Below are 25000 nucleotides of genomic sequence, written 5' to 3' on the forward strand. Positions count from 1 at the left end.
AGTTAGAGGGTCAAATTAAAGATGGAAGAGATGTATTTTTAAGCCGAAAGATGGCTAAGGAGTCAGCTGCTCATACTGAGGTCATTCCACCAGGAGGGAAACATTTAATTAAAAGTCCCTGAAAGTTGACTTTGTGCTTTGGTACAATCAAGCGATGTTTTATTGCAGAACGCAAACTTCCTAGAAGGGCACATAAGTCTGAAGTAATGAATTTAGTTAAAGGGGTGCAGAGCCAGTGCGGTTTTGTAGGCAAACATCAATGCCTTATATCTATCGTTGACAGTAAGAAGCAATGCAACTTTCTGTTTTATGTTGCTTTTAACTTATAACATTTTTTAAAAAAGCAGTGACAATCGATTTACGCGCATAAACAATTCGAATTAGACTAAAAAGTTAGGCCACCTTATGTTAAAACATTTAACAAATGTAAGGAAATGGGCCTATATGTTTACGTCTGTATAATAAATTTATATTTATACTGGTCTATGAAGACTGCTTTGACCCTTCTTATGGCGGAAGCTGTCGACGTCCAAATGGCTAATTGGCTTTTTCTTTTGCTAATGAACTCTGGACTCGGGGATATGCTGTAGCCCCGGGCCCGTAAGCTGATACTGGAGCGCTGTGTGTGGTATCCAAACCTCTCGACAAGACAGCCTGCTTCCACTCCAGTCAGAGTCATTCCTCTCTCTCCCCTGTCTATGTCTTGTCTCTCGCTGATCACTGTCTCCCTCATTTTATGGATGGTTTATTTATTTTAGTCCAGCTAGGTTTGTTAAGGCCTCTCACGCTCACTGATGTTTGTTCATATTGACAGCCCTCCAAGTCCATTAAGCTAGATGAACCCATTTGATTAGGATTCCAGTTGCACATGCGAATTTCACAAGTAAACAAGATTAGCCTTCAGCTCACTCGATAAAAAGGAGATAATCTTTATTCAAAATCATAATTCTGTTAGGCTATAGCCTACCTTTATCCTCATAAAACGTGCAACGCTGACTGACTCACTCAGCAGAAACGGCCAAATCATATTTTATAGATAAAAGAATAAGCAAACTTAAGCCAAAAAGATTGATGATAATGATGAGAGACGCGATGTTTGTGGTCGCATATAGCGATAGATTGGGGGTCAGTTGAATTTTGGTGGACAGCGTGCATGAGGTTCTGGAAAGAGTGACAGAGTTGAGTTTGTGGAGGTCTAGGGGTTGGAGGGGGTGGGTGAGGCGGAAAAGGAGGAGCAATTAGAGCAGAGAAAGCCCGGAGAGTTATTGAATGATTGGCTGTCGAGTTTTGTTTAGTTGAGGCGCTACACGAACTCAAGTGTTTCCATTTCTTCCTCAAAAAGGGACTAAAGCCGCCAGGATCAGGACTGAGCTCCGTGGCAGAAAAATAAACCGTTTCGAAACGCTGATAACGACTACGAATAGGCATATTGCTTGGATATTTTCTCTTCATAAAGCAGGAATATTGGTCATAACGTTAAAGCCTGAAAAAGAAGACCGTTCAGTTTACATAGGATGCTTGGTTAAGTTAGAAATCTTTGGGGTTTTGTTTAACCATTTTCTTCTGTCAACGTCAACGTCTCTCTTACCAGCTGTGTTCGTACGTCAGCGCGGACAGATGACGACTGAGAGCTCCCACGGACCCCCGCAGTCGACGCCCCCGATGAGGACCAGTCCAGCGTCCACCGCGCTGCATCCAGGACTGGTAAACTCTACAGGTAGCTCGGAGGACCATGGCGCAGTGTCCAAGACTAAAAAGGACTAACTCAGGACTGCGACGCCCGGAGAAGCCGCCCTACTCTTACATTGCACTCATTGTGATGGCAATTCAGAGCGCACCGACAAAGCGACTCACACTTAGTGAGATTTACCAGTTCTTACAAACACGCTTCGCTTTTTTCCGAGGCTCTTACCAGGGCTGGAAGAACTCTGTTCGGCACAACTTGTCTCTGAACGAGTGCTTCTTTAAACTACCTAAAGGACTTGGGCGGCCGGGGTAAAGGACATTACTGGACCATAGACCCCACCAGTGAGTTTATGTTTGAGGAAGGGTCATTTCGGCGAAGACCACGAGGATTCAGGAGAAAATGTCAGGCCATGAAACCGATGTATAGAATGATGAACGGCCTCGGGTTCGGTTCCGCCATTTTACCCCAGAGCTTTGACTACCAACCTCCCACCAGCGCACTTGCGTGCCACAGCACTGGCTATAACCTGGACCTGTCTGGTAATGGTTATGAGTCAATAAGCAGTGGACACCATGGTCACATATCCCCCAGCTCCAGACATGGTTATATGGCTAGCTGTCCAGTGCCCGGGAACGGAGACTATGGCGCGGAGAGCAACACCAGCACAGTCCCGTCTGCCCCTGCAATAGCGGGCGCGTTTGAGGGTCACTCTCCGTATTCAGAAGGAACAGCTCTATGGGCTTCTTCAAATTCTCCATACCTTAAACAGCCGAATGCAGTCTCGAGCAACTCGCCGTCCACAGGGCAGCATCCCGGCATCTTCACCTACTCTCTGGAACAGGGTTACATACAGCAAAGCGCGAGAGACAACACAGACATGTCAGGTAATACAAATAACGCAGGCTACATATAATCTCTGACACATTTAGATGCCATTATATTTGCTTTGAAATATGTGTTATTACGTTGGAAAATATTTCTGTAATAGGCTACATTATTTTATAGCTAAAATTATGCGCAGTTGTCAAAAACTATTATGAAATTCTAAAGCACGATAAAAATATTTAAAATAAAGAGCTCTCCGAATGCCAAAAGTTCAACGTATAAGGTTTAAAATGACTATAAACTACAAAACGTTTTAATTGATAGGTGTTAAATTCATCTTAAGGTTTGTGCGCATGGCTCTAAAGTGTTGAAATCTGTTTCATTTGGGAGGATTTTTTTAATGTAGCGTCGACCACGGTTTTTTGTTTTGTTTTTGTTCGAACAGTTTGGGTACAAAACAACAAAATGCTTTTATAAATATGGTATAATAATAATAATAATAATAATAATAATAACAACAACAATAATAATTACCATTTTGATAGGGGTTAAGAATTATTATTTTTATCTAAACGTAATTTCTTTTTAAGAAAAATGTATGAAACTCATAAGCAATTAAGGAAATAAAAAACAGTACAATCGAAAAATATATAATTTTTATTTAATATTGTTGAAAACATAATTTGTATGCTTACAAATAAAATGTTAAAAAAATGGTTTTGTTGCAAAACATTAATTTTACTCTCAAGCGTGGGCCTAAAAGCTTGCATGGGGTAAAAAATGTATACCCTTGAGCTGGTAATTAAAAACAAAATAAACTACTTTTTTTTCGTACTGGTCAACATGTGTATATTTATCTCAGTGCATTTATCTGTCTCCAGTGGGTATATCGCGCTATCAGACGCATTCTTCCCCAGTCGGAGAACGGAAGGACTTCATGTTGAATTTGAACGGAATTACCTCTTTCCATCCGTCTGCTGGTGGATATTATCATCACCATCACCACCATCAGAGTATGCATCAAGACGTCAAACCTTGCGTGATGTAGTCCGCTTGTAGCGGAGCATGTTGCACAGATAAGCCCTCGGATAACTGTGAGGTAAAGACAGTTCATGAAGGATTAATAATTGTTCACTCACTACATTTTTGGAAATGTATTTTTGAAAACCAGCGTAAAGCATCTGGCGACATGATTTGACCTCACCGATCCAAGCGCAAATGAAACAGTCAAACTCACGAAGTCATGGACTGGCCATTTTATGCCTGCTGGTTATATTTCTATAGAGTTTGAATTTACCACATATAAGTATATTTCACTTAATCTGTACAGTGCAATGTGATATGGAAGCTAGCAATAAAACATTTCAAGGAAAGTAGTGTGTTTTCCCCTGACCGATAGGCCTAAACTCTATCCATCTATCTATCTATCTATCTATCTATCTATCTATCTATCTATCTATCTATCTATCTATCTATCTATCTATCTATCTATCTATAATAATTATAAATACATGAAACATAAAGCATCAACGGATAAAATATAATTGCTACACCTTTATTTATATAGTGATTTAAACAAAATACATTGCGTCAAATTGATTGATTGATTGATACACCGTTATAAGCTCTAAAAATTTGTCTATTAATATTATCACTGGCTTATTTTGTCTTTCAAAATCTTTTAAATTGTTAGCGCCCTCTTTCTCTAACAATTTAAAGTACACTAAAATATTTATGTTTATTGTGTCTGTATCAGCTTTAAGTGTACTTTCTTTAAATTATATTTTTCTTACACTTCACATCAGGCAAAAAAATGATCTCAGACCAAGGTTTGACTGGAGCCTTTGATGCGTATGCGTTTGACAATGAATAAAGTCATAGGTCTACATTTTGTTTACAGTAGCTCAATGAGGTCTGGAATGAAAACAGATCATTGAGTGTGTGTGCGTAAGGGAGCGCGACGCTTTCTTACGCACAAACACTCATAGCGATCGTCTGTGTTCAAAGTCTCGCGAAGAGCTCGGTTTCCTCTAGAGCAGCCGCGGTATCCGGGACTCGGCGGGGGTCAGGCGCTCAGCGGGCGGGGGGAAACCCTGCGAAATACTGCTTATATAGCGCGGGAACATGTTTTTATCCACATCCTCGCGGAATTCGCTTTGTTAAAAACATGGCGATTAAAAAGGAAGGGGTAAAAAGAGCGCGAGAGATGACATATCCCGTGCCATTTATGTAAAAAATGAAATAAAATAAATAAATAATAATAATAAATAGTTAAAAAATAATAAAAGGCCCCCAGGACCCATAATGCTGTAATTTGTTGTCTAGCTATTGCCTAAATACAATGCTGTTTATAATAGCTACCATTAAACCGTAAACAAGTATAGGCCTACTATTAATTTAATAATTATACTAATAATAGTGCAGAGGCGGATCTCACTCTTCGAAATATTCTGCTGATCGACTCTAATGTACAAAGTCCGACAGTAAAATAAAAGATGCATTTGTTTCCCTCTTTTTTTAATTCTTTATAGCTATAGCTTAAAGCCTATGGCGTAGCCTATATGTGTGTGTGTGTGTGTTTGTGTGTGTGTGTGTGTGTGTGTGTATATATATATATATATATATATATATATATATATATATATATATATATATATATATATGTTTGTATATATGTAGGCTATATATGCAGAGCTGGGTAGATTACTTGACAATTGTAATACTGATTCAAAATTAAATGACAAAAATTGTGGTAGATATAAAAATTGGTACAGATAGATAGATATATAGATAGCTAGTATTCGAGTTCTTTTAGTTAGAGGGTCAAATTAAAGATGGAAGAGATGTGTTTTAAGCCGAAAGATGGCTAAGGAGTCAGCTGCTCATACTGAGGTCATTCCACCAGGAGGGAACATTTAATTTAAAAGTCCCTGAAAGTGACTTTGTGCTTGGTACAATCAAGCGATGTTTAATTGCAGAACGCAAACTTCTAAAGGGCACATAAGTCTGAAGTAATGAATTTAGTTAAAGGGGTGCAGAGCCAGTGCGGTTTTGTAGGCAAACATCAATGCCTTATATCTATCGTTGACAGTAAGAAGCAATGCAACTTTCTGTTTTATGTTGCTTTTAACTTTATAACATTTTTTAAAAAGCAGTGACAATCGATTTACGCGCATAAACAATTCGAATTAGACTAAAAAGTTAGGCCTACCTTTATGTTAAAACATTTAACAAATGTAAGGAAATGGGCCTATATGTTTACGTCTGTATAAATAAATTTATATTTATACTGGTCTATGAAGACTGCTTTGACCCTTCTTATGGCGGAAGCTGTCGACGTCCAAATGGCTAATTGGCTTTTTCTTTTGCTAATGAACTCTGGACTCGGGGGATATGCTGTAGCCCCGGGCCCGTAAGCTGATACTGGAGCGCTGTGTGTGGTATCCAAACCTCTCGACAGAGACAGCCTGCTTCCACTCCAGTCAGAGTCATTCCTCTCTCTCCCCTGTCTATGTCTGTCTCTCGCTGATCACTGTCTCCCTCATTTTATGGGATGGTTTATTTATTTTAGTCCAGCTAGGTTTGTTAAGGCCTCTCACGCTCACTGAGTGTTTGTTCATATTGACAGCCCTCCAAGTCCATTAAGCTAGATGAACCCATTTGATTAGGATTCCAGTTGCACATGCGAATTTCACAAAGTAAACAAGATTAGCCTTCAGCTCACTCGATAAAAGGAGATAATCTTTATTCAAAATCATAATTCTGTTAGGCTATAGCCTACCTTTATCCTCATAAAACGTGCAACGCTGACTGACTCACTCAGCAGAAACGGCCAAATCATATTTTATAGATAAAAGAATAAGCAAACTTAAGCCAAAAAGATGATGATAATGATGAGAGACGCGATGTTTGTGGTCGCATATAGCGATAGATTGGGGGTCAGTTGATTTTGGTGGACAGCGTGCATGAGGTTCTGGAAAGAGTGACAGAGTTGAGTTTGTGGAGGTCTAGGGGTTGGAGGGGGTGGGTGAGGCGGAAAAGGAGGAGCAATTAGAGCAGAGAAAGCCCGGAGAGTTATTGAATGATTGGCTGTCGAGTTTTGTTTAGTTGAGGCGCTACACGAACTCAAGTGTTTCCATTTCTTCCTCAAAAAGGGACTAAAGCCGCCAGGATCAGGACTGAGCTCGTGGCAGAAAAATAACCGTTTCGAAACGCTGATAACGACTACGAATAGGCATATTGCTTGGATATTTTCTCTTTCATAAAGCAGGATATTGGTCATAACGTTAAAGCCTGAAAAAGAAGACCGTTCAGTTTACATAGGATGCTTGGTTAAGTTAGAAATCTTTGGGGTTTTGTTTAACCATTTTCTTCTGTCAACGTCAACGTCTCTCTTACCAGCTGTGTTCGTACGTCAGCGCGGGACAGATGACGACTGAGAGCTCCCACGGACCCCCGCAGTCGACGCCCCCGATGAGGACCAGTCCAGCGTCCACCGCGCTGCATCCAGGACTGGTAAACTCTACAGGTAGCTCGGAGGACCATGGCGCAGTGTCCAAGACTAAAAAGACTAACTCAGGACTGCGACGCCCGGAGAAGCCGCCCTACTCTTACATTGCACTCATTGTGATGGCAATTCAGAGCGCACCGACAAAGCGACTCACACTTAGTGAGATTTACCAGTTCTTACAAACACGCTTCGCTTTTTTCCGAGGCTCTTACCAGGGCTGGAAGAACTCTGTTCGGCACAACTTGTCTCTGAACGAGTGCTTCATTAAACTACCTAAAGGACTTGGGCGGCCGGGTAAAGGACATTACTGGACCATAGACCCCACCAGTGAGTTTATGTTTGAGGAAGGGTCATTTCGGCGAAGACCACGAGGATTCAGGAGAAAATGTCAGGCCATGAAACCGATGTATAGAATGATGAACGGCCTCGGGTTCGGTTCCGCCATTTTACCCCAGAGCTTTGACTACCAACCTCCCACCAGCGCACTTGCGTGCCACAGCACTGGCTATAACCTGGACCTGTCTGGTAATGGTTATGAGTCAATAAGCAGTGGACACCATGGTCACATATCCCCCAGCTCCAGACATGGTTATATGGCTAGCTGTCCAGTGCCCGGGAACGGAGACTATGGCGCGGAGAGCAACACCAGCACAGTCCCGTCTGCCCCTGCAATAGCGGGCGCGTTTGAGGGTCACTCTCCGTATTCAGAAGGAACAGCTCTATGGGCTTCTTCAAATTCTCCATACCTTAAACAGCCGAATGCAGTCTCGAGCAACTCGCCGTCCACAGGGCAGCATCCCGGCATCTTCACCTACTCTCTGGAACAGGGTTACATACAGCAAAGCGCGAGAGACAACACAGACATGTCAGGTAATACAAATAACGCAGGCTACATATAATCTCTGACACATTTAGATGCCATTATATTTGCTTTGAAATATGTGTTATTACGTTGGAAAATATTTCTGTAATAGGCTACATTATTTTATAGCTAAAATTATGCGCAGTGTCAAAACTATTATGAAATTCTAAAGCACGATAAAAATATTTAAAATAAAGAGCTCTCCGAATGCCAAAAGTTCAACGTATAAGGTTTAAAATGACTATAAACTACAAAACGTTTTTAATTGATAGGTGTTAAATTCATCTTAAGGTTTGTGCGCATGGCTCTAAAGTGTTGAAATCTGTTTCATTTGGGAGGATTTTTTTAATGTAGCGTCGACCACGGTTTTTTGTTTTGTTTTGTTCGAACAGTTTGGGTACAAAACAACAAAATGCTTTTATAATATGGTATAATAATAATAATAATAATAATAATAATAACAACAACAATAATAATTACCATTTTGATAGGGGTTAAGAATTATTATTTTTATCTAAACGTAATTTCTTTTTAAGAAAAATGTATGAAACTCATAAGCAATTAAGGAAATAAAAAACAGTACAATCGAAAAATATATAATTTTTATTTAATATTGTTGAAAACATAATTTGTATGCTTACAAATAAAATGTTAAAAAAATGGTTTTGTTGCAAAACATTTAATTTTACTCTCAAGCGTGGGCCTAAAAGCTTGCATGGGGTAAAAATGTATACCCTTGAGCTGGTAATTAAAAACAAAATAAACTACTTTTTTTTCGTACTGGTCAACATGTGTATATTTATCTCAGTGCATTTATCTGTCTCCAGTGGGTATATCGCGCTATCAGACGCATTCTTCCCCAGTCGGAGAACGGAAGGACTTCATGTTGAATTTGAACGGAATTACCTCTTTCCATCCGTCTGCTGGTGGATATTATCATCACCATCACCACCATCAGAGTATGCATCAAGACGTCAAACCTTGCGTGATGTAGTCCGCTTGTAGCGGAGCATGTTGCACAGATAAGCCCTCGGATAACTGTGAGGTAAAGACAGTTCATGAAGGATTAATAATTGTTCACTCACTACATTTTTGGAAATGTATTTTTGAAAACCAGCGTAAAGCATCTGGCGACATGATTTGACCTCACCGATCCAAGCGCAAATGAAACAGTCAAACTCACGAAGTCATGGACTGGCCATTTTATGCCTGCTGGTTATATTTCTATAGAGTTTGAATTTACCACATATAAGTATATTTCACTTAATCTGTACAGTGCAATGTGATATGGAAGCTAGCAATAAAACATTTCAAGGAAAGTAGTGTGTTTTCCCCTGACCGATAGGCCTAAACTCTATCCATCTATCTATCTATCTATCTATCTATCTATCTATCTATCTATCTATCTATCTATCTATCTATCTATCTATCTATCTATCTATCTATCTATCTATCTTTTGAGTCAACTGTCCAAATGTGTTTTTCCCCATCGGTTTTTTTATGTTGATTACAAACACATAATTTAATTTAAATAATTTGTGTGAATTCTGCCTTCAAAACTTTAATTCCTACATCATATGTGTGTAACGTTGTGTAAACAAGTGAACAATATAAACAAGCCGGTGTGTGTGTGTGTGTGTGTGTGTGTGTGTGTGTGTGTGTATATATATATATATATATATTTTAAACCCCGGTTTTAAAAAAAGAATGATAACATAAAACCGGGGTTTGGAGATATTTTTTCACTCGTCAGGTTGCTGCAAATTGTCACAGTTTTAATCACAACATTACTATTATTTATTAATATAACTTTCAGACATACATTTTTTCAGTTTCATTAATTGTTTTGTGTTTCATAATTTCAAAACATCCATAGAGGCTAACTCCCCATTTGGTGACAACATGCTCTCAGTCTAAAAGTCAACATATGCCTATATTATGGAAATTTTCAATAACAATATTGTTGTCGAAACTTACCTTTACAGAAACTGACATTTAAAATGATAATAAATATTTTGTCCTGTGAAATATTCACCGGCGTAAAAGGTGTTACGACTAGCCTCGGTCTTTCTCGTGTAAGTTGTAAAAAAGAATGCAAATGCGCAGGAAAAAATACAATTAAATACTGCTACGTAATGTAAAAGGAAGTAAAATATTTAATTCTATAGGCCTATTCTACAATTGGAAACAGAGAGTTTACATTTAGCCAATAAAACTTTTATAATTAAATATAATCATAATATATATATATATATATATATATATATATATATATATATATATATATATATATATATATATATATATAGCCTATATATATATATATATATATATATATATATATATATATATATTAATCGACAGTTAGGCCAATATTCTAAATTACAGGTTTTATATTATTTTAACTCTTAAAAATATAATATAATTTAAATCAGTTTACTCTTTCTACTTTTTTTACTTAATTTAGTAGCAGTGCCCTATGAGGAACTTGACCCATTCAAATGGATAACGAAAGACAAACCAAACAGATTCAGTTTTTTTTTTTCAAAAGCAAAAGGACACGTGTATCACGGTAAGCATAAAAACAAAACAAAAAAGTAATCTTATTTTAGAAACTATTAGCGTGATTTTTGGTGGCGCAGGCAGTCGAAGCTTTTAGACGGTCATCTCCCGCCATCTATCGGTCAATCAATGCATCTTCACGCGACGCCTGTGAAAGAGGCATTTACAGCTACAGCCTATCTGCATCAAACGCACCCGTCTTGAAAACAGTTATCTACCAAAAAATACAAAGCCTTATTATTAAAACATGATGGAGGGATTTATTTGGACCAGTAAAATCACCTGGAAATTACAATACAAACAGAGTTCGGAAACTATATAAAACAAAGAATCACAAGAGGTTTTCAATACATATGAAAAAGATACTGACAGAGACAGCACATTCAGGTGCCACATAGAACAACAATATCATGCAAGATCAAATGGGAAAAACTTCCGAATCAAATGGATGTTAAATTCTTTTTTTTATCTCAGAGTTTCATGCTCTCCTTCAGGGCCGTGCACAGAGGGTGGCCCAGATACTCTAATCAGACTACAGTTTGTTTTGTTATGGATTACATGAATACATATTATTAATAAAATAACAATAAATTATTCATAATTTATAAATTTGCCAAATTCCTCTTTTTCATCTTTTAAATATTCCTTTCTAAAATATCTTACCGCTTATACACCCTCAGAAAGTCTTCCAGTTGTGTGGATATTCACAGAAAGACCAGTCATTAGTCAGGAGGCTACACAGCCTCAGTGTTTCAACACTGCATCAACTACTGATGAACACATCAATATTTATCTGATCATTATTATAAACCAGTAGGTTATTTAATCATCTGTTTCAATGTCTTTGGTAGGCTTTTGTCTTTCAAACACATCAAAATGCACAAATTCACATTATTTCTTATTTACATGTAGCCTAATGCAGGCATTGCCAAACTTTTGCCAATTTTTGTTTTTGTTGTGTTGTTTAAGATTCAGATTATCCTATTTAAATCAATGTGACAAGTAAGTAAAGTCAGAAGTAATCTGAAAGTAATCTAATTATATTACCTGAAATGTGTAATGTAATGGATGATGTTATGACCTACAATTTTTGTCATTTAATTTTGAATCAGTAACGAATTACAATTGTCAAGTAATCTACCCAGCTCTGCATATATAGCCTACATATACATATACAAACATATATATATATATATACATAGTGTAAGTGTGTATGTATGTATATATATATATATAGTCTGAGCAATAACTACCTCAGTGATTTCGGCCATTGCCCCTCAAAATGTCTGTGCACGGCCCTGCTCTTTTTCCTACATGCCATGAAAACTATGCACAAGATGTGTTTTTGTGCAAAGAGTTCACTGCTGATTGAATTAAACGAAGACACATTGAAAGTGTCCTTGTAAATGATGTCTTCAAGTCTTGCACTACAAGCAGAACTTAAATCCAAGGAATCAGCTTCCAGTGCTTTTTCTTGGTGTAGTCCTAGCATTTCTGCAGATTTCTAAAATTAAAAACAATAAACTAAAACTGAAATATTTAATTAGATATTCTAAGATGCCTACGTAAGAAAATATAAACTAATAATGTATGCAGAACATTTTATCTAATGCACCAGATAAAATGTTGATGAAAAGAAACCATAATGTGAGATGTTTTTCACTGGACCACTAAAACAGTTGATCCAAGAGAAGAATGACTTTCTTTAAAGAATTTGAAGCATTATGAGTCAGGGCAAGTGTTTTTACTCTAAGGATATATATATATATATATATATATATATATATATATATATATATATATATATATATATATATATATATACAGGGACGTGCACAGGGGGGTTGCTCAGGTTGCCCGGGCAACTGCCCATATGCCCTTCTCGACTCACGTTGCCCTTCCGAGGTGGAAAAAAAAAGAAATAAAAAAATCGTACTATGGATGCAGAATTTCACGTAGGCTTGGATAAAAAATAAATAAATAAAAAAATAAATAAAAATCGTAAAGCCTCATTCACTTCCATATTCGGGCACCCTTCCGAAAGTGAAAGTCGGTAGAGGAAGGGCAAACTCTCTTTACGTGGCTGCAGCGCTGCACGCGACCGGCACCTGAGCTGAGCCTGCATGAGCGGCCCTAGAAGGAGATTGTCGCGGTTGTCGGGTGAGACGACTCAACGTTGTCGGAAAAGTAATAGTAAGGTTATAATCGTAAACGAAAACGAACGAAAAAACGAAAACTAGTTGGGAAAAAATTGTGTTAACTGAAATAAAAATAAAAACGTGGCATTACAAAACTAACCAAAACTGTAATGTGTGTTTGGCAAAACTAACTAAAATAAAATAAAATTATAGATTAAATGTCCTTAGTTTTCGTCTTTCTCAATGTCTTTCATAGAGCAAACGTTCAGCTGCATTTCATTTCCCTGCGTCTCTCACTCACGCGTCTCTCTCACATAACGTTACTCGCGCGCGCACAGCCCTCCCCTCCTTGCACACCGCGTCTCCATGAGAACGAGTGTTGGAAGAAAGTTCGCGAAAGGTTGGCATCTCGTGAAAACCATTACACAATCACACATTAAAAAGTGGTATAAAAATATTTTTTATTCTGAATATAATTTTGTCAGTGTGTTAATGTCGACCCGAGAAGCGATTGCTACTTTAGAAAGTTAACTAGACGCAAGTTTGGTGTAAAATGCACTTGGGTTGTCGATGTCAAAACACTATTTAAGCAGTGATTTCAAGTAAGGAATAATTGACGACGGGCCGTTGAATTACAGTTTTTCTCAGTCACTTTGGTGCATTTTTCAAAACAGAAATGAAATTCTCAAAACTACTTGTACAACCTTCACATCATCTAGTCATTTACATTTATACACATCATAAAACCAGATTCTCATTCTTTTGAACAAGTTGCCATTGCTTTTATACATTCATGCAATTGATTATGCACATTTATCTGCGGTTTCCTACATTATCAGTTGCTAATGTCATGTCGCTCAAAATGTATTATATAGTTTTCTGTGCAATAGTCAATACCACTCAAAACATCTAGTCTTTAGTTCATCGTATAAGTCATTCAATGCAAAATGTTTCATCTAGTTGTCACAAACTGCCAAGCACACTTTTTATTTTTATTTTTACACATTATTATTAGACTTTTTGTCAATTTGGCATGAATTGTGCAAGTGAATCTTGACTAATGAAGAGAATGTAGATGATAAACCAATGATAAACCATTTCTCTGAAATAGCTGAAAAAAAGCTGAAATAGGTTCATCTCATGAATCTTCAGTTGGAAAGCTTATACTGTATAGACAGGACAACACAAGAGTTACACATTCTGAAAAAAGACTTATTTTCATCTTTGTGCCCATATTTCCTTTTCCTTTTCTATATCACAAAAACATTGTAAATGTTTTTTTTTTTTTTTTTTTGGTCAGACCACTAGTAAAAGTGTAACTGGGAATTCTATCCAGTCTCTTTCAATCAATATCCCATACAGTAATGTGTAAATGTATACTTTTGAAATGGATATATGGCATACATAAACATATGGCATACTGTTCAATACAGTAGTTTACATCAGAACATCCCTCCAGAGTTATATTGACAACATGACTAAGCAAACTGACTGTCTTATCCGTAAACTATGACACAAGGACTTGTCTTTATGATGGCACTGATATGTTCATTGACACAGATATTTATTTTTGAGAGATGATCTAAGGATTTTGACCAAGAGACTGGCTTTTGCAGGTAATCCATTGTGTTCTGCTATTTGTACGAGTTGTTTTGAGAAATGCACTTCTTGTTTTGCAATTCTCAAGGATGATTCGAGAAATGTACCAAAGCAACTGAGAAAAACTGTATTAGAAAAATAATGCACATCTCAGGTGGTGATTCGGTCACGACTCGAAGCGGAGTCAATTATTCCGCATATACCACGGTTACCACACCTCAAGACATCGATCAGATGATATATTTAAAGGGATTCGTTCGGTTTTTGTACTTAATCGCTATTGTGGGTAGGACTATTTCTTCCGCATCTCATCCAACGTTTCTTTTGCTGGTTTCACATTCACAATGTCATTTTAAAGCTGGTAATGGAGCCTTGAGCCGTAGTATTATAATGCAGTTATTAATGAAGTTATTAGAAAGAGAGCGAGAGAGAGACACACACACACACACAGAGAGTGAGAGAGAGAGAGAGAGCTTGTGTGAATTAGACTGCAGCAGCGTCTCTAAACAGCGCTGTTATTACCTCGCTAGTGGGAAATGTCATGTGTACTTTTGGAAAATCGTCTGTCATGTTGTTGTTTTTGTTAGTCCTGTAATTTCCGTTATTACAGTTTTACTATGCGAAGTGATATGGAACTGTAATGCGGTCAAGAGAGCTGCCTGGAACTACATTCGCCATGCTTTTCCCAGAAAATAATGTCACGCCTCAGAACGTTCGTCAGCCAATCAGATTCAAGCATTCAACGGCCCCGTAGTATAAATATTAAATAATGTTATGTCATTTTTTTACTCTTACACTGAATGTTTGCTCCTTCATTCCAGATGAGCAGGCTATTGAATAGGGTAAATTTAGTATAGGGTGTGAAAATTGTACAGCTGTGGAATTTGTATAGGGTGTGAATTCTGTTAGTGCCCTTTTTTTAGATCAGAGCAACTGCCCCTCAAAATTCCTGTGCACGTCCCTGTATATATATATATATATATATATATTTAAGACAGAATCTTCTACTGCGGAGATGAGCAGAAAAAAGCTAAAATCATGGGGCAAACCAGCAATGTATTTAACATAACTACTTACTAAAACAGTCAGAAATTAATTTATTACCATAATCGTTACCGAAGTCAAATATGAGTTTATACAAAACAATCTACATTGTAACATCTATATATTTTCGATTTTTACATTTTAGAATAGTTCTAACGTAAAAGTGAGAGTGAGTAATAAAAGTGGTGCAAGGGGTCCCCCCAGTGGCCAAAGTATTTTTTTTTAAATATACTAATGTGCAATCTCTGACTCTGCTGATTAGCATCTCAAAACTCTGGCAAACAAAGTTGCCCTGGCTTAACAATGAACTCTGCTCTAGTATGTATCACACATCCAAGCGAGTGAAGAAACAAAAATAAACAGTATTTGCCTCAAATTAAAGGTGAGATGTTCGCCGTTCGAGAACTTCCGCCAAAGTTAGACAACGGAAACTGCCAAGAATAAGCAAAGCTAGCTTGACATCTGTTTTTAAGCATTTTGTCTTACTTTACATCATACTGTATAAAAACAGGTTCACGCTCATTATTTTCTAGGTCCTGTGGCAGCTTTCGGCTTCCCATATATGGACAGTCACAGCCAAAATGATTGACAGACAGCAAATGAATCAAATGCTTCCCTTTCTGATTTGTTAAACACATAATCTGACTGTCACAGATATAGGCTTCATATCTTATATTCAGGGAGTATGTTCATTTGCTAGGCTATATATAATTCCATAAAAAGTCGGTTACAGCATCTTTCATGAAAGTTTTCTCTGACTTCAAACTCGAGTTTAAACTTTGGGGCAAACAACGAATGCGGACGACAGCTGTGACATCAGCTCATGAGGGGCTTCATACACCTCCTGCTCATGAATAATGCTACTTCTGTGCAGCTGGCGATGGAACATTCCTTTGAGTGCATTAGCTGATTGCATCCCATTCGCTGTAGTTAACCGCATTGTTTGAAGAAGTTAGTGTGTGGTCTCGACTGTTCGCGTGCAGTCTGACATCTGTGCACCAGTGCAGCGTCCCATGCTACTATTCTTCAAACGCAAAAGGAACACCAGAGATTCTTTTCGTATTCATTTGGCATCATTATGCAAACTGCTGACCTTATGAATGGACCATGAAATTATTATTCACAGTATATACACATCATTTGTACCATTTTTTAAAATCATTTGTACCATTTATATATTTAAGTTAAATCATATATTATATAAGGCTATATATGGGCAGTTGATATGAAATGCACAAGTTACATGAACCAGTAAAGGTAGCTACTAAAGAAAAAAACATAAAAAATTGTAAAAAATGAAAATAAATAAATTTAGTGAAAAAAAATAGTGAAAACGGTTTCAGGTGCTATATTTATATATTAATTTGAACTAAAAATATTGACTTTTTTATTTTTTTATAAATTAAAAAAGGCAAGTTGCACGTAAACTAGGCTACTTTGTTGCCTATATAGCTACCAAATGGCTGTTATTAGTAGACGAATTATCCAAAATCGGTGCTTGAACAAAATGGCCACAAGAGGGCGATGAAACACAGAAGTACACATTCTAAGCAGGTGAATTTGGCCGAACTACATCAGACGCACTCCTCACTGCACCGTGCTCTGTTGGCATAATTCCTAGAGGTTTAAATAGGCATGAATACGGTCCAGGAAGAATACGAACAAGAGGAAAATACAAGCCAGGACACTGTAACCAGTTTTTAATTTTAACCAAGTAACCATAATAACATTAAGTAGCCTACAAGGATTTTAATTCAAAACAAATAATTAATAGTTTTCCAACGTGAATTTACATTTAAGTTTGTTCCTTTAGCAGTATAATAAAACAATTGGTCAATGCAAATATTTGCTTTAGCCATTTAAAAAAAAAAAAGATATAGGCTAAATAAATGATGCTTTGTAACATTTATCCTTTTTATCTAATTTGCAAAAATGATATCGCAATATATATTAATTATGTTAATTTATCAGTTAACTATAATGTACGCAGTCTATCATAAAAAGTTAAACAAACACCCAACAGAAAAATAAATAATTAAAATGCATATCTTTGTATAGGCTATTACAATAGATGTTTCATGAAACATGTCATATTAATTATTTATCATGGTGTTTCATTTCTATATAATGATCTTATTGTTGTCATTGGTAATAATGAATTGATAATGATGTTATAGTTTTCCACTTAATGACTTTTTTTTTAAATAATTTAATTGATTTAGCCTAATAATCTATTTTTTTTGCTAAAGAAAATAACTAATGTACCTAGTTTCCCCCTTTTGTTTCTATTTATTTTATATCTTCTCAACTAAACTTTTATGTGCAAATGCACAAAACAAATTTAATATTAAATAGTCTACTTTACAACCCGAAGTGTTAAACAACAAATAAATTAATTTGCCCGTCACCTTGCCTTTTAGCACTCAAAATGACACATTGCTCCATTAACACCTTTTGGCCAGAACAGATTTTTCTTTGCTCCTAAGCAGAACATTTGTTTCTGAAAAACAAACGGCGCTTTACTTCACCCCTTCAGCACATAAGTGCCAAACGATTGAAATGAATCCTGACACTTGAAGCAAAACAGAGAGCCTTTCTTGTTCAACAGACAGAATGTAACTCTCTAAAAGCACTAGACATCTCAACAAATATTATAAATCTGTTTTACCTCCTGTCTTTAATTTTGCCCATGTACTTTTATACAAAATATATCATTTTATACCCTAAAGCAGATGTCAAGGATTCTATTTATTTCACGTCTTATAAGTAGCCTTTACCCTGAGGATGTGTGAATTTTCTCGTTTTTTATCAACACTTCTAGCTCTTTCCATATGCTTGCGTCGTTCTTATCCTTAACGCAAGGGTAGACTATGCCTATACCCAGAGGGAAAAGGTCTTCGGGTACAGTCTTTCTACAAACAGCTCTCGAGCGCTTATTGGTCGCGAGAGGAGTTCAGGGAGGAGCGCTGAGCTCAGCCAAAAGGCAGAATTGGTAATTCGGTGAAAAAGTCCCTGTGAAGTGACGGATGCGGGAAGTTCACAGGTTTTCCCTATTCACTGACTTCTCCACGTAATACAGTTGCTGCTCATTCGCCTGCACAGCGAAGACCTGAAATCCGCTTTGGAAGAAACTGTGGATGAAAGTTTTGAGACAAGATACTGAAGGAAAAGGTGGAAGTGACGAACTTTGGAATTAATTTTCTTCCCTAAGTGAATCAAGACGTGTGCCTATTTTTAACCTTGTTTTTCTCTGTTCGTCCGCAGCAGGAGAGCGTTGGAGAGAGGGGTACGATGCAGGCGCGCTACCCCGTGTCCAGCCAAAGCCCCCTAGGCGTTGTGCCTTATATCACCGGAGATCAAGGCTTTTATCGAGCGGCGGCCGGAGGTGGATATACCGGAATGCCTGCGCCTATGAGCATGTACTCTCACGCAGCGCACGAGCAGTACCCCGGCGGCATGGCCCGCGCATATGGGCCGTACGCCCCTGCGCAGCAGCCCAAGGACATGGTGAAACCTCCGTATAGCTACATCGCGCTCATCACCATGGCCATCCAGAACTCAGCCGACAAGAAGATCACACTGAATGGGATCTACCAGTTTATCATGGAGCGCTTTCCATTTTACCGGGACAATAAGCAAGGCTGGCAGAACAGCATACGGCATAATTTGTCGCTGAATGAGTGTTTTGTCAAGGTGCCAAGAGATGATAAGAAGCCAGGTAAGGGCAGCTACTGGACTCTAGACCCAGACTCATATAACATGTTTGAAAACGGCAGCTTCTTGCGACGGAGGCGCCGCTTCAAGAAGAAGGACGTGCTGAAGGACCGAGAGGAGCGGGACCGGGAGGGCAAAGACACCCAGGGACAAGCGTGCGAGCAAGACATCCATCAGCCAGTGAAGCTCCGGGATATAAAGACCGAGAACGGGGCTTGCACGCCCCCGCATGACAGCACTCCACCCCTCAGCACAGTGCCTAAAACAGAGAGTCCAGACAGGAGCGGTGGGAGTGCGTGTAGCGGGAGTCCTCAGTCGCAAACGCCACAGCAGGCCTTTATGGATACAATCATGACAGGACTTCGAGGGTCCCCGCAGCACGCGGCAGAGCTGCCGGCCTCTCGCGCTGCTCTGCCAGGCTCGGTGTCTCTGACCTACTCGCCAACCCCGCAGCCCGCCCATTACAGTCCACCCTGCGGCCAGCCCGCCACTTATCACTGCAACATGCAAGCGACGAGCCTGTACACAGGGGACCGCGGCCACGGGGATGACACTTTACCGGAATACACAAACACAACAAGCGCCTCCTCTGTCTCACACCCCCACCAGGGCTCGAGCCAGGAGAGCCATCATTTGCAGCAGAACCGACTCGCACCCTGGTACCTCAGTCAGTCCGGAGAGCTGGGACACCTGAGCGCGAGCTATCCCGGCCAGCAGCAGAACTTTCACGCGGTGCGCGAGATGTTCGAGACGCAGCGGATAGCTCTGAACAGCTCTCCGGTGACCGGAAGCAATAGCTGTCAAATGGCTTTCCCGTCCAGTCAGCCACTCTACCGGGCTTCCGGAGCTTTTGTATACGACTGCAAGTTCTGACCATACGTTTCATGAATTTCAAAATTGTTAATATATATTTGTATTATTTGCCATGTGTTTGTAATTTAAGGAAGCTTTTAGATCAGTGAACTCGGGCTGATATGCGAGTTTGTGTTAATAAGTAATTCCGCTGCACATAAACATTCTCTCCCTGCTCGTCTATAAAGATAGAAAAGAAAATGTGTTAATTTATTTCATGTAAGAGCAGGAGGACCAACTTTGCAAGGAAATGTCTTAAGTATTTATAATTAATTCAGTATAGAAAGGTAACGAGTGTACAACTGAGTTACCGTTTTTTGCTTATACTTTTTTGAAAATATCTAAAGTTACTATTTGTTTAATAAATTGTCGTCTTGTTGGAGTTAAACGCTCGAGTGATTTATCGATTTGTAATGTCTGTTGAATCCATTATTTACTTAAATAGCTGTCAGAGCTTGTTATTGATTAGCGGCCACAGAAAACAAGGAATATTTTTTTAAACGTTGTTTAAGCCTAGCTTATTAGCAAATATTTGCCTATTTTCTTATTTTCCTCCTAAAATATTTGGTGGGCTTTTATTAAGGCATTCCTTGGACAGGGGGTGGGGATAGGGGTCAAAGTTTTAAAAACATCTGGAAATTATTATTTTTTTCCACGTTCCATTTTTTTCCCACGTGCAAGAAACCCTTAAATTGTTCTTAAACAAAAAAAAAAAAATGCATTTAAAACAGAAGCACAACAAAACAATGATTATTAATAACTATTATAAAGACTTGTCAAACTGTAAATAATAAATTATGTTATATGCTACAATGTCAGCGTAAAAAAATATAATAATAATAATCGAGCACGTTATTTAACAGAGCTTTGTCCCCGTTTACCTTAATCTCCTACTAACATAATTTGGTATAAACGTCCTGCTCCTATATAATTTGTTTCTCAAGTAATACTTAAGAGAAATATTTACCAGGTTTAAATATGTTTCTAGTTTTAGTATGGTAAAATTAAATGTTATTAAAATATATCTTGCGGTCTTGTTTTATTTATGCCAGGCAGTTGACCGTTTTAGCTCTGTTCTCTTTTTATACTGTTACAACCAATTGTTGGCACACTGGAGTGAACTGCACTTTTGCAGCCTTGCGGAATGTAGACAACCATTGTCTTTGATAGAAGTTTTCATTTGTAAACACATAATAGATTAAAAAGGAGATAAACAGATGAAAGAATTGCAGTATAAGCCAGGCATGTTGAGCCAGCCATGTAAAATACGGGCTTGATAAATCAAATGATTAATTCAGCCAACCTCCAAACAAAAGCATTCTACTAGTGAGTCAGTGTGTTTTCTTCGTTTCTGCGTTGCTTTTTTTTAACAGTAAATGTAAAACAAATAAATTGTCAGGCTAAAACCTTAGCCTGTTATTTTACATTTCAGTATAACTGAAATAAAATAGACAATCGTCTTATTTTGATTTGTTGTCCTGAAATATATTCAGCAATATTTAAATAGGAAGCTGTGCACAGCGATGTGTAAAGCTGCAATCAGCAGCAGCAGAAACACTAGGGACTTGCAGTGTATTTATTTGATAGGCATAAGCGGCCCCGTAAGTGGTGTGGTGTTTTGTGATTATATAAACGTTGTGATGAAATTAATTTTGTGCATGATTTACAGATACGGTTAATGAATAGGCCTCAAGTGTAAATCAGGAGAAACAAATAAGGAGAAACAGAGGAAGAGATGGAAAAAAGACAGAAAGAGAAAAAAGGCCGTGAATAAGCATTACAGCGTTAAGTTTCTGTAAGTATTGTTGCAAGGTCAGCTCGAGGCGATACGACTTTGTAAGAAGGGCTCAAGTGGCAAATGCATTACAGGTGCGCGCAGGTAATGTTAGGGGCTCGTGCCAGTGAAAAGGTGTCTTTGTTGTGATCAGCTGCGTGCTTCAGGGTTGAATTGCGCGCGAGGGGAATATGATACAGCAGAGAAAGCCTTCTGGTATTAACGTGGCACGTTTTAACCAGATGCCGATCTCATAACACGCCTGAGAAGTTTTTTTTTTTTTTTTTTTTTTTATAGATTTGTATCATGCATTTTATCCTGTGTGATATATTTGACAATTTCCTTATACATATTGCAGTCTCTTTAAATTAGGTTAATTTAGGACAGTCCGTCCAATTAATTTTTAATAGTGTTTAAGTGCGTTTTTGTGAGGTGCTTTTAGTTTATTGTAGGCTAGTTCAACAGTTTGTATTGTTCATTATACTAGTGTGTGAAAATATGGTATAATACTAATAAAACTAAAACAGTACAGCCTAAAAAACAATGAAATATAAACGACATCATTTTAGAATATAATTATATATTTATATTCAACACTAATGTAAAAGTAATAAATGGTTTGATCGGCAAACAACTATTAGGCCTGCTTTACCTCGGCTCTTAATCCCATATCATGTGAACATTTTTTTTTTGGTAGTAACTATATTGGCTAAATGTTAGTAATTAAATCACAGTATAAAAATGAACTTATGTTGTATTCTTCTTTATTTCTCACAATCTGAGCTAAACAAAAATAAAGCAATAAGCGCGTCCAGCAAGTGAATAAGCGCTGTGCTCCCAATTAAGAAATAAATATATGCTATTTTTTTGTTTTGTTTTGATACAACATATTAACTACTTTTAATGCCACATTACAAAATATATATTAATACTTTATACATATGTATATCTATAAAAATTAAATAAATATTTAACGATCATCTAAAATTGTTAACGCATAGCCTGTATGACAAGACTCCTAATTTATTGAAGCGCACGAAGGCAACTGTGTTTAAATGTTAAATGTTACAAGTTAAAATCTTAGACATTAATAATAATTTTAATTTTTTAAAATTTTATTGTAATTTTTTTACTCGCGGACAAAACGGAATTGCATATAAAATGTATGTGAACACTAAACCATGGACTGCGAGAAAGCTAGAGAGGATTATCACGGATTATATGCTTGACGATGAAAAATAAACACACGAAAATGGACCCAAGTTTACCTTGACAGAGTGGATTTAAACTAAATGATTTTCTTCTGCGTTGCAAAAATTGTTAGACGGATGTGAGTAAAAGTTAGGCTACTTATCAATGAAATCCAAATGCTCTGACAAAGCAAATAATTATCGCTGTTACAAAATATAATACAGAAACAAATAAACAATGCCGGCCAAAGGGTGAAACCTAATCAAGTAAACTGAAATATAATAAAATAGCATTATAAACGTATAGCTAATAGGCTATTTTACAGTTACAGTTATACTACATGACTGATAGAAATGATCAGAGAGAAGATAAATTAATGACAGAATACACTAGCCTGCTACATTTCTCCATATTGCTATCAATTTCAGAAATAGTTTAATTATTAAATTTGTTAAAATTCTGTAAAAAATAATATTTCATTATTAAAACCCGCTAATAGGCTACACTTTATACTTTATATAGCTATATGAGTTTTGGAAGCAGTGAGCAAACCAGTTGTCGCAGAGAGGGTAATTTGAGTTCAGTGCATTTTTTTTTATTAAGAATCTTTTGAAATTACTGACATTTCCAAACCGAAAATATAAAAGAACATTAGCTAAATTAAATTATGCGACCAACATTAGGGTTTTTCCGCGTCTTTTACTTTTTTTAATGATGCTTTAATTTGTCGGTCCAATTGAATTTCACGTTTCCTGCTGCTTTTACGGGAACATCAGCAGAATACCGGAAATTTCCCCGCTCAAGCGTAGAAAATAAATTCGCCGGGATATATAGGCTAATGTAGTTAGTGGCTGCTAGCGGCCTGTGCACCTGTACGTGATAGAGCTCGTGACCCAGGCCAGTGGAAAGGTGCTTTTTACGCTCGCGGACTGGCGAGGGCACCGTCTGGTTCCAATCAGGCCCGCTCACATTGGTGCGCCTGTTTAAGGCGCTTAAATGGCAACAATACAGATGCCGTCTCAACAACACAAACACACGCCCCCACTATTGCCTGTCTTATGAGGGCCTCAAAGATCCCACTTTCTTTTGACGTCGGTGTCAAATTACCTATATTTGGCTCTTCGAATAGACTAGAATAGGGCTATCCGTGGCCTCTTGGGTCGTTTACAGAGACTTTACCGGGTCTCTTTCTCTCCTCGCTTGAGGAAACTTACGCTGACAGAGGTCTCTTGAATCTGTTGTTACTTTGATTGAGGACAACCGTGTCGCCATTACAAATAAACACGCCAGAGGATTTTCGCACACAACTAAATGTCTTCACTGTCAGGGTTCAGTGGCCCAGCTGCGCCCGACGTCAGAGGTGATTAAACATGAGCTGGCTTTACAAGGCCGAGTTACTGCTCCCTCCGCTGCGCGCGGTGGGCCGTGCTCGAGCATCTGGAATGAAGGACTTCTTCAGGGCCTCGTGGACGCCCGTTTTCCCTCTGAATACAAGAGAGCGGTTGTGCTCGGCGCGAGGGGCTCGATGACCGCCAGGCAACCCGCGAAAGCTGGCACGAGCCGCTTTGAGACGCATTTCACTGTACATTTAACTTCTGAGACTAGAGAGATTGAAACTGAAAAGTTGACAGTTATTTTCAAAAATTATGTTTACTTACTGTAACCATGTAAGCTGTAATCAAACAATATTATCTAAAATTGTATACTTTTGCTATCTCAAGTGTTGTTAATATAATAGCCTAGGTTAAATTATAGGAAATATATATAGCTACTGGTATATTACATTACTGTTAACATCCTAAATAAAAGGGTTTTAAAATACAAATCTACTCCTAGAACCTAACCTTTTTGAATGCAAATCGGCGGTTTTCAGCCAGGAGGCCAGAAGGAATGGCTTAAAAATTAAAAATAAACACGTTAACTTACATATTCATGGACTACGCATGGAAACCTATGTAAGTACAATATTATTTGTGGTTAATAATTTTCATCAATTCTTTCATATAGGCTATTAATTTCATAATATTTTAATACAAATTTGAAAACAAGCAGTTCTTTAATAATTACCGAGCACCACACAAAATATATTGTTGTTGCCACAGTTGTGGACTTTGGAGTCAAAAAGGTTGAGATCCACAAACATATCAAATGACTAAGAATTTGCACACAACTAATTTATAAAATGTCATATTTTGCATTTGCATTTTAATTAATCAGGAAACAAATTTTTTTATGTTCCACC

At 37.7% G+C, this 25000-nt stretch overlaps 2 protein-coding genes, 1 long non-coding RNA gene and 1 pseudogene across 4 annotated transcripts in view; 3 read left to right on the top strand and 1 right to left on the bottom strand.

Annotated features, from left to right (window-relative positions):
- Nucleotides 1-1617: 1617 nt before the first annotated feature.
- LOC113077604 (forkhead box protein F2-like) lies at nt 1618-3888 on the top strand (annotated as a pseudogene).
- Nucleotides 3889-6561: 2673 nt separating this feature from the next.
- LOC113077603 (forkhead box protein F2-like) lies at nt 6562-9206 on the top strand. Its single transcript, XM_026249909.1, has 2 exons — nt 6562-7892; nt 8712-9206. The coding sequence occupies exons 1-2, from the start codon at nt 6941-6943 to the stop codon at nt 8876-8878; spliced, it is 1119 nt and encodes a 372-aa protein (XP_026105694.1). The 5' UTR covers nt 6562-6940; the 3' UTR covers nt 8879-9206.
- A 9008-nt stretch (nt 9207-18214) lies between these two features.
- LOC113077601 (forkhead box C1-B-like) lies at nt 18215-20196 on the top strand. Of its 2 annotated transcripts, none has more exons than XM_026249907.1 (2): nt 18215-18398; nt 18492-20196. In XM_026249907.1, the coding sequence occupies exon 2, from the start codon at nt 18519-18521 to the stop codon at nt 19812-19814; it is 1296 nt and encodes a 431-aa protein (XP_026105692.1). In that variant the 5' UTR covers nt 18215-18398; nt 18492-18518; the 3' UTR covers nt 19815-20196. The 2 variants fall into 2 exon arrangements, with proteins under 2 accessions (XP_026105692.1, XP_026105693.1); XM_026249908.1 differs by having other exon boundaries at nt 18495-20196.
- A 4721-nt stretch (nt 20197-24917) lies between these two features.
- Nucleotides 24918-25000, bottom strand: part of LOC113077602 (uncharacterized) — a 649-nt gene continuing 566 nt past the window's right edge. Inside the window, exon 2 of the long non-coding RNA XR_003281369.1 lies at nt 24918-25000. This exon is cut by the window's right edge and continues 433 nt beyond it. This is a non-coding gene — a long non-coding RNA (uncharacterized LOC113077602).

The sequence above is a fragment of the Carassius auratus genome, unplaced genomic scaffold (assembly GCF_003368295.1).
Source record: "Carassius auratus strain Wakin unplaced genomic scaffold, ASM336829v1 scaf_tig00022887, whole genome shotgun sequence".
In the NCBI taxonomy this organism is placed as follows: domain Eukaryota; kingdom Metazoa; phylum Chordata; class Actinopteri; order Cypriniformes; family Cyprinidae; genus Carassius; species Carassius auratus.